Source organism: Neltuma alba, unplaced genomic scaffold, assembly GCF_004799145.2.
Source record: "Neltuma alba isolate B1F8T4 unplaced genomic scaffold, ASM479914v2 tig00011337_pilon, whole genome shotgun sequence".
In the NCBI taxonomy this organism is placed as follows: domain Eukaryota; kingdom Viridiplantae; phylum Streptophyta; class Magnoliopsida; order Fabales; family Fabaceae; genus Neltuma; species Neltuma alba.
The window spans coordinates 347,034-357,745 of record NW_021636039.1 but is presented as its reverse complement, the minus strand read 5'-3'; the positions used below and the strand labels follow the sequence as shown (position 1 = coordinate 357,745).

At 31.3% G+C, this 10,712-nt stretch overlaps 1 protein-coding gene across 2 annotated transcripts; it reads right to left on the bottom strand.

The window, feature by feature from the left end:
- Window positions 1–1,230: 1,230 nt before the first annotated feature.
- LOC114712157 (multiple organellar RNA editing factor 2, chloroplastic-like) lies at window positions 1,231–3,525 on the bottom strand. Of its 2 annotated transcripts, none has more exons than XM_028896622.1 (4): window positions 3,212–3,525; window positions 3,013–3,110; window positions 2,841–2,906; window positions 1,231–1,501 (listed from the first exon to the last, which is right to left on the bottom strand). In XM_028896622.1, exons 1-4 carry the CDS (start codon window positions 3,292–3,294, stop codon window positions 1,335–1,337), a joined length of 414 nt encoding a protein of 137 aa, XP_028752455.1. In that variant the 5' UTR covers window positions 3,295–3,525; the 3' UTR covers window positions 1,231–1,334. The 2 variants fall into 2 exon arrangements, with proteins under 2 accessions (XP_028752455.1, XP_028752456.1); XM_028896623.1 differs by having other exon boundaries at window positions 1,420–1,520.
- Window positions 3,526–10,712: the final 7,187 nt, after the last annotated feature.

Here is a 10,712-nt window from a genome sequence, read left to right as displayed (position 1 = left end):
TAATTCTCAAGTCAGGTTTCAAAGAGCACTTGCATAAGGCATACAAATATAAATTTTAGATTGCAATTTTTAAGTAAAAAACCAAAATTTGAAAGGTTAATTATTACAAAAGACTACTTTTATTATTTATTATGTTAATTTTAAAAAGGAAAAATTATTTCTCTTAATTTTTAATTTGATATAATTTTGCACCATTAACTACTGTACATAGGTTAGCAAAATTATAGCGACTAACTGTGCTACAAAGTAAAATTAAAGAACTTAATTACAAAAATCAGACAAGAACTAAATTAAAAATTGAGGATAAGTATTAAAAAAAATGCCAAAAGGTTTCGCCTCTCAACAAACTAAAATACAAAAATTTAAAATTCTATTGTGTTCAATTTATCAAAGTAAGGTGTCCTCAATATCCAAATCCTTCTGAAAAATGTTAACATGTGTGCACTAAAAACAATTGGACAATCATAACAATACAAATATGTATAGGATTGAAGAGTTTACTGCAACATTGTCATCACCTATTAAAATCCTTTCGAACTCTTTTTTACTGTTAACTGAACACTCAATCCAGAGTTCCGTCAGCTCTTCATTGTTGCACTAATGGCAGAGGTCAGGGTACTCTTGGATACTGACGTTGGAGCATTCATTGCACCTGATCGCTTTGATATGCTCAAGCGTCATTGCTCTCTCTTTCTCTCAATGCTTGAATTCACTACTAGCTACTTCCTATAAACATCAAACCAAAGTTGGCTTCTTTACTTACCAGCTAAGCTAACCCCCACAATTTCTCTCGATTGTTAGCTTTGTTATCATAATTCTTGCTCCTTAAAGTTACCATTAATCCAAGGAAATTGTTCCGTACTCCAGCTCTTCTTTCCAGCAGCCTGGCATAGACGTTAACATTAAAGAGCCTAGTTATACTGTATGATTGTTTCTCACTACTGCCTGTATTTTCATTTCTAGTTAAACAGACATGCTTTCATGAATTATTTAGGTGGTTCCTGCCCATAAACGTTCTTCCCTCTTTTACCATTCGGAAGGTATTTGGGTTGGGGTGCTGGTGTGCAGTGCAGGCAGCTTCACTTGTTGGTTTGCAATTGTCAGCACACGTGCTTGTCTATATTTGCTAAAATTTTATGTTCTGATGTTATGATTGAATGAAACAAACAGAACAATCTATATTTTTTTCTCATGACCTAACAGCATAATACTTTATTCAGTGCGGAAGAATAAGGGATGATAAGATTAATATAATCAAAATATTACTAAGGCCATTTAAAGTTGGTAACGGCACACACAACCATCGAACAAAAAGATCCAAAATCCCAAGGGGACTAAAATGATCCTAATATACGATTGATGTATAATATGGCCCCTTCAACACCGATCTTCCCTACGCCGGACATACCTATTTCTATCATTGTATCTTGGTCTATCCTGGTGTCTCTACGGCTGCGACTCCACCCTTCTCTGTCTTTCAGGTGATCTCTGCACGATCTCCCTATTCACAAATAATTCAGCTACATCAAATTAGCTCGAAAACTCAATTAATCAGGGTATTAGGATGAAAGAAAGCCATCATCAATGGACCACCTTCACATGTAGTATGAATGCATGCTTGCACATAAAGCTTAAAGAAATATTGTAGCACAACCATTCCAATTTTCAAAGGACATAAAATTAATAAATATCATTACTGTTGCCATGGAAAAAGGATCGTACAGAGAAGGACTTGATGTCATACCGCCTCTAGTCCCTAATATAAGAACCAGTTAGGGATTGAATTTTGCCTTAAATATAAGATATCAATTCACTTTATCTCTTATCTTTCCCAAAAATATTCCTATTGATTATAAAAAGCTCCCACCAAGAGATAATTCGAATAATCCAATACATATGATTGATGAGGATAGCTTGGGGAGACCAACACACATTTGTGACAAATAATTAACCTAGCAAATTTTCTTAATATCCTCAAATTAGTTATCTAGCTCTTATATTAAGTAGAGGTAGTATAATGTATCTGCTCCAATGATTAGGAAACTCAATAGGTTGGCATTGTGACAGAATAAGATGAGCGCCAACTTTCATGGGAGTCCATTAGCATTCAAAGCTATTAGTTTTGCCATAATAGATTGCTGACAAGGAGGCAAAGCAAATTAAGAGCTTACAACATTGTCAAAGATTTCGATATTATGTGGGGGTACAAGGTCCTTGCATTCGTAGCTGATAACTGAGATTAAAATCAAACAACTTAAAATGCCCCAGCACGACTATGGAAAGAAAAATAGAATAGAGGCATTTATTTCTGATTAACAGCAGCATTTACATTGTGTCATGAACTGCTATCAAAATATCTCATCCAAATGAAATAACAAGAATAAATTTAATATTCAATCCAGTTTGTAACAACTATAGGCATAGCAAAGTATTAGTAACAGGGGAAAACAGATTCGAAGGGAAGGAAAGAAGAAAGCCACAGAGAGAGATTTCCCAGGAATGGGACCAGAGACAAAATCAAACAAATCATCCACATCCTTTTTCCATTAAGCCTCTTCTCTTGATATCTTCACTCACTTTCACCTAACTTTGTAACCACCTCATCACATGCATGTGCACACTCCACTCACTTCACACACGTGATATTCATTATTCATCCATTTGGTCTTCCTTTCATATACCATGACACGTTTTAAATGAACAATCACTCCAAAAAAAAAAAGAACATGATTGAAAAATCAAAATTATCAGGAAGAGAAAAGAATGAAACAGAAGTGGAATTATCAGATTGAACCTGGCTGGTATTCTTCTAAAACACAAGAAAGCTTTTTAATACTTACCGCCATCATCCTCATTCTCTGGGTCAATGTATGAATCAGGGAGGACAAACAGTACGTCGGGCAACCCTATTGACCGAAAAGAAAACGATACATACAAATGTGAGAAATAAAGAAAAACTAAGGTCCTGAACATGCATACAGAGACAAATATTGAAGCAACTCTGCAAGAAACCTTCTAGTTTATTAGATGTCTCCTCGTCAATATCACCCCCAAATCCAAAGTAACTCTCACAAGAAACATTATAAATCCTCTTATTAGCTTCTGCTTCACTGAAAAATGAGAAGAATTGAGAATCAGGTGCAGTGAATAATGAAAAGTCAAGACGAAAATTTTCATTTTCTAAAGCAACGCAGCAAACAAATCAGTATACCTTCTGACAACCTTAGCAAGAGTTTGTATATAACAATCAATCATATGTTGTTTGGTAGCACCCTCTCTACCTGGATTGTCCATGACAATGAGTCAGTGCTCATAGTCACAACCGGGAAATAGTGGGGCTATCTCTGTGGGCAGTCGGTCACTGAAGTTGGAGCCCTAGTTGAGAGGCGAGTGGGTCGAGTTGCCGAACCGATTGATGCGGCATCGAACAGCAATGAAACGAACCAGAGCGAGCGAGCGCAATGCTTGAGAAAGTGGGTTGACAGATCTGCGAGCAGGGAGAGTGTTTGGAATAAGAGGGGATCAGGTGATGGACATGGTAGTGGTAGAGATAAGGTGTCTGGGAAGGAAGGCAGATAGGTAAGTAGAAGAAGAGCAAGAAGCTCGTGCTAAGGCGAGCGCCATTTCTAGAGGAAGAGGATGATCAGATAGGGTTTTGCTACCTTGCCTTTGGCCAGTCTCCTTTTCTCACGGTCGGCCACAAAATGCAGGGACTCTCCCAGTGAAGATTCGAACCTTGATTCGTCACATGGGTATCTGGGTACCTCTCCTAGTAAAGATTTAAACCTTAGTTAGTCACATTGTGAGAAATTAATCCCTTCCGCTAGATCCAATCACGGTTGGTCTTTTCTTTATTAGTTTCTTTCAGTTGTAAGTATTGGTTCACATACTAGTAAATCGTAATCCATTAATCATGACTGATTAAGTGGCATATAAATTGTCACAAAAAAATTTAAAAATAAAATATATTTATTATCATCATAATAAAAAATTAGGCTAAAGTATTGTCCTTTAACTTCATATAAAGTTTTAATTTAGTCTCTTAACTTTAACATGTATATTTTAGCTCTTTAACCCTAAAATCATTAAACTTAAATTATGATTTTTGTTAACAATGATGGTCATTTTAAAAATTAAACTTATATATGAGTATTTGAGAATATTTTATTAATATTTAATATTTCAAAATTAATAGATAAAATTAAAATTATGTATAAAATTAAAAAACTAAATAGATATTTTAGTTAAAAATTATTATAATAAAAATGGAGGCAAACAAGTTGAACGCTCTTTCCTTTGAGGGTAAGATTTTATGAATTGGCCATTCTATTGGGTTGAGATGCAAATATAAGAAGACTATGGCCATAATATCTTTGGCTTTAATATTCTCTTTTTTGGTTCATTTTGTCCCTTTTTTTTACTGGAAGTTCATTTTGTCCATTTAAAAAAACGAAGAAAATTAAGTTACATGTAATTCCTTAAAAAAAAATTCACTAGTACTCCCTCTAGTCCATCTGAGTTGAGAGTTGAGTAGGCCAATTGTTGGATCAGTTGCAGTGGCATCAGATGATAGTAAAAGAACTGAAGCAAGCAAGTGCAATGCTTGAGATAACAGATTAAGAGATCTACAAGGAAGAAGGATGGTTGGGATAAGAGGGGATTGAGTGATAGATATGGAAGTAGCAAAGAGAAGATGACTCGCAAGGAAGAAACAGAGGGAAGCAAAGAAGGGCAAGAAGCTCGAGCTAGGGCGAATGCCATTCCCAATAAAAAGGATGATCAAATAAGGTTTTGTGGCCTTGTGTTCAGATTGTCTCCCTTTCTTTTCTTTATGGGATATCCCCCCTTCTTGTTTAAAAAAAAAAAAATAGCTGAGTTGGGTTCTAGACTCACAGGGTTAGGGCAAGGCATACTTAGAGATGTACTTGTAGATTGTTCACTAATAAGGTCTTCACATTGATAACAATATCTAAAATTACGACCTTATAGATTCTGAGCTGGCTTTTTACCAATAAAACTAACTATTGTTGGCAATTTTTTTTTTTTATAACAAGATAAGTTCATTAAAACACAATTAAAATGGGCTACAACATATTGGGCCACTTTACATGATTACTAGAGTTTAAGCACATTGTAGCCCAATCCTAAAGAGGAGAACAAAAGAAATAGAAGAAAACATTGTTATATATATTCAAAAATGCATCAAGTAACCAATAAGAGTTGGTTCAATTGATAAGAAATCAGCTCATAACTCACAAGATCGTGAGTTCAAATCTCCCTGCCATGTGAAGACCTTGTTGGTAAACAATCTATAAGTACCTCTGTAAGCACTCTCTTAGTCTAGAAGCATGCCTGGCCCTAGTAAGTTTTCAGGATCCAAATCACCTAAACTTTCTTGTAGCGAAAAAAAAAAAGAGCATCAAGTCACTAAGCAAAACAAAAATAAAACCACAAATTGAACCTAATAATTCAACAAATTTGTTTCGATTCTGTTAGATAATTGATTTTATTTAAAATAATAATAATTTGCTAATCCTTTTCAGTTTTCCCCCAATTATTAGTTCCTATGCTTACAAATCATGATCCACTAATCATGACTAATGTAAACGATGATTGAGCGGCATATAATTTGTCACAAAATATGAAATAAAAAATCAAAAAAATATTTTTTATCATCATAATAAAAAATTATTATACTCATGAATTTAAAAAAAAAAGGGACACGTCGTGCGCTCTTACCTTCAAGTCTGTGGATGAGATTTTATTGATTGGGCTCTCTACTGGGCTGAGATACAAAGACAAAGAGGACCGTGGCCCATAATGTCTCGGGCTTCTATATTTTTCATTTTTATTTATTTTGTCCATTTTTTTAAAAAAAATTAAGGTTAATACAAATTTTGGTCCTTCATATTTGCCTTCATTTTGATTTTGTTCTATCAAGTTTCGGACTATAGGTTTTAGTTCCTCAGGGGACAAAATGGTCTAAGTTTTTATTGGATTATAGGACTAATATTATTAATAAAAAACACTTGAGGGACCAAAATCTATAATTTGAAATTTGAGATACCAAAACTAAAATAACAGCAAACTTAAGAGACTGGAGTTTGTATTGACCCAAAAAATTAAGTCACATTCAATTCGTTATAATAGTGTTTTCTAGTAGCACCTAATATCCTAAAATTTGTATTAGTGCATTCCCTACTTTAAAATACTTTTTCAGCAGTATTTAACATCCTAAATTTTTTTTTCAAAATTCCAACGAGTCTACTTAACTATGCCAAAATTCAGTTACAATATGTCTAGTAAAATCTTGAAATACAATAACACCCCCTTTGAGAAGCCACTGTAAATCATCAACGTGGGCTCATATTCAGAATTCTGAAAATAACCAGCGAGAAAAAAAAAATCTCAATGAAGGACTAAGATGATCTATTATTTGGTTTCCCAAAGGCCTGTTTGATTTCGAGGAAGGGACAAAAAGAAAAAAAAGATAGGGTGGAAAAGTTTTAACCTTATCTTATTTGGTTTGATTAAAAAAAGAGGGGAGGAATATTTAATGATCCCTTATTTAGTTCAAGAAAGAAGGAATGGATAATAATAATTAATTTACCCTTTTACCCTTACGTGTTAGTTTGTATTTTTATTTATATGTTATATAGAATTAATTTATAGCTTAATTAACATTATATAATTTAATGAAAATCCAGTCTTGTCATATTAATATGTGTATTAACAAATCAGCACAATAATTTTTTACTCTAATTAATATGATAATATATTTAAATAATCAAATTAACAAATTTTATATGCTTTAAAAATGAAATTTTTGTTTTTTTTACTATGCTTTTTCTTCTAGATTTAAACATATTTTAATTCATAAAATAATATATTTTTAAAAAATTAATTAAAATTTAATAATATTTTGTAATAATATTTTTTATTTTAAATTAAATTTTGTCATGATATATTTTTTAAAGTATAATAATATTTTTTTTTTTCTTTTTTACTTATAATAATATATTTTATTTGAAATAAATTTTATAATAATATTTTATGGGTACAAATAGAATATTACAAAAAATATAGGGATAAAATAGTCCAAAAATTTAACTTCCCTCCAAAAATCCCCAATTTGGAGGGAAGATAAAATGGAGGTAAGGAGGAACCCTCTAAAATTTCTAACTAAATGAAGGGAGGGACTCATTTTTCCTCCAATCCACCAAACATGTCCTAAAACAATTGGCATCATAATGAGAATAAAACAACCTTAAAAAAAATCATATTTGTATTTTAAAAGTATTTTAAGAAGATCAAGTAATATTTATTATAATTAAGTAATTCAACTAATTTTTTTAAATTTAGCCAATTTAATTAAGTAATTTTTATATTTAAATACAGGAGGAAGATCTCATTGTATCCCATTCAAGTTGCGTACCCAAAGTTTTCCGTTGTGCCCTGCCCATTTCCATGCTTGCTTGACTAACGAGTATTGAAAACAAAGAAAGTTTCACTAATCATCTCTCCACAATCTCTTCCTTTTAAGGAAATATACCGTGCCATTAAATTAAGAAGTTATTGACTTGTTTGGAACCGTAGGTTTGCATGGTTCATTGGAATCACATCTCAAATTATTGAAATAAAAAGAAAAAGACCAAAAAGGCATCTAATATCATGATGTTATTTTTTACACACATCTAACACCCTAATCTCGTTTAGGGTTCATTTAGTACTATTATGATCTTTAATGTAGGACCTAATTATGCAGTTGATTTTAGTTTTAAATATAAGACTTACTTCTCATATTTATTATTTTTTGAATTACTCTTATTGATACTCTCTCACCTATAATCAAGTAGAAGAGGGAATTATGGAGAATATTGAAGAAGATGATTAACGTATTCTTAAAAAAACATGTAATATATTTATTATAATTAACTAACTTCCTAACTTTCTTAATATAATCAAATTAGTTAGATAGGTACTATATAGCCATCAATTGCATTGAAGTTTTTGCGACCGAAGAACATCTTCCTATGATAGAATTACCTCCTTAAGCACCAAACTTCCACAACATGTTCTGCTTCTCCTTTCCTTGTTCAAAGTTCAAACCATCAATTCTAGTTAACAGCTGTCCCTAGCGTTTACCCACAAGTCCCCAGTCTTCCTTGGTCCACTTGATTACTGCTAGTAGCAAATGAATCTATCAACATTTTCTTTCCAACCGCCCTCCTTACTCCACGTATCTCTGATAAATAAATCATTCAAAGCCATAATGGATCAGGGGACCCATGATGTCACAAACTGATCGAAAAGGACATCAAACTTCCGTTATTATTGTAATAGTTTGGTCCATGGAGAAATCAATTGTTTTGATTAGAAAGCAGTAAATTTTTTCTACGTAAATGTCACTGTTCACCTATGAATTAAAGTTTCAAGTTCTATAAAATTAGAATAAGTTGAGTTTGTCATTGACAAGATTCCATGCTAATTTTTTCAGCATCTTATATCTAAATATCACAAACTTTAATAATAACATTGATTCTTGAAAATAATTTCGACTCAACATTCAAATTCTTGGACATACTATTGATTCTTAAAAATAATTACGACTTAACATTCAAATTCTTCAATATGCTTTCCCTTTAATCAATATAAGGGAGCATGAATTAATGTTCCAAGTGATTATAAATCGAATTGGGTTGGGAGGTTATCACAGTCAATTGCTTCGGTCTCTACCTCTTGGTAAAAAATTTTCTATTTCCTTAAATGAAAATTTAGTCCAATCATTTACCATGTGATTACTATGCACACCATTTATTGAATGTTGAAAGACTTAAGACAATTAATTGTGCGATTTTTAATTATTGACAAAATTGTAACTAGTTTCAAATATTAAAATTACTATAAAATTTACGGAAATTTGATAGATATATTATTATACAAATGATTAAAAATAAAAAAAAATATTTAAATTGATCGTAACTATTCTAAATTTTGATGGTAAAAACTAAATATGAGTAGTTAATAAATTTGAAACTAAAAAAAAAATTAACGGTGTTTCATTTTACTTAACTGTTGGGACTAAGGGATCCAATAATAGAAAATTAAAGGACTCAATAAAGGAAAAATAAAATTCAAAATTGAAGATAATTATAAAGATTTCCAAATTAGTTTTCCCTAAAAAGAAAAAGAGTAAAAAGGCATCTAATATCATGATGTTATTTCTTACATACATCTAACACTCTAATCTCGTTTAGGGTTCATTTAGTACTCCTTTGATCCTTAATGTAGGATTTAATTATGGAATTGATTTTGGTCTTAAATTTAAGACTTATTTATCCTATTTATCATTTTTTTAAATTACTTTTATTGATACTCTATCATCTATAATCAACTAGAAGAGAGAATTATGGAGGATATTAAAGAAGATGATTAGGGTATTCAAAAAAAATATGTAGTATATTTATTATAATTAACTAACTTTTTAATTTTCTTAATATAATCAAATTAGTTAGATAGTATTATGCAGCCATCAATTGCATTGAAGTTTTTGCGACCGAAGAACATCTTCCTATGATAGAATTACCTCCTTAAGCACCAAACTTCCACAACATGTTCTGCTTCTCCTTTCCTTGTTCAAAGTTCAAACCATCAATTCTAGTTAACAGCTGTCCCTAGCGTTTACCCACAAGTCCCCAGTCTTCCTTGGTCCACTTGATTACTGCTAGTAGCAAATGAATCTATCAACATTTTCTTTCCAACCGCCCTCCTTACTCCACGTATCTCTGATAAATAAATCATTCAAAGCCATAATGGATCAGGGGACCCATGATGTCACAAACTGATCGAAAAGGACATCAAACTTCCGTTATTATTGTAATAGTTTGGTCCATGGAGAAATCAATTGTTTTGATTAGAAAGCAGTAAATTTTTTCTACGTAAATGTCACTGTTCACCTATGAATTAAAGTTTCAAGTTCTATAAAATTAGAATAAGTTGAGTTTGTCATTGACAAGATTCCATGCTAATTTTTTCAGCATCTTATATCTAAATGTCACAAACTTTAATAATAACATTGATTCTTGAAAATAATTTCGACTCAACATTCAAATTCTTGGACATACTATTGATTCTTAAAAATAATTACGACTTAACATTCAAATTCTTCAATATGCTTTCCCTTTAATCAATATAAAGGGAGCATGAATTAATGTTCCAAGTGATTATAAATCGAATTGGGTTGGGAGGTTATCACAGTCAATTGCTTCGGTCTCTACCTCTTGGTAAAAAATTTTCTATTTCCTTAAATGAAAATTTAGTCCAATCATTTACCATGTGATTACTATGCACACCATTTATTGAATGTTGAAAGACTTAAGACAATTAATTGTGCGATTTTTAATTATTGACAAAATTGTAACTAGTTTCAAATATTAAAATTACTATAAAATTTACGGAAATTTGATAGATATATTATTATACAAATGATTAAAATAAAAAAATATTTAAATTGATCGTAACTATTCTAAATTTTGATGGTAAAACTAAATATGAGTAGTTAATAAATTTGAAACTAAAAAAAAAATTAACGGTGTTTCATTTTACTTAACTGTTGGGACCAACGGATCCAATAATAGAAAATTAAAGGACTCAATAAAGGAAAAATAAAATTCAAAATTGAAGATAATTATAAAGATTTCCAAATTAGTTTT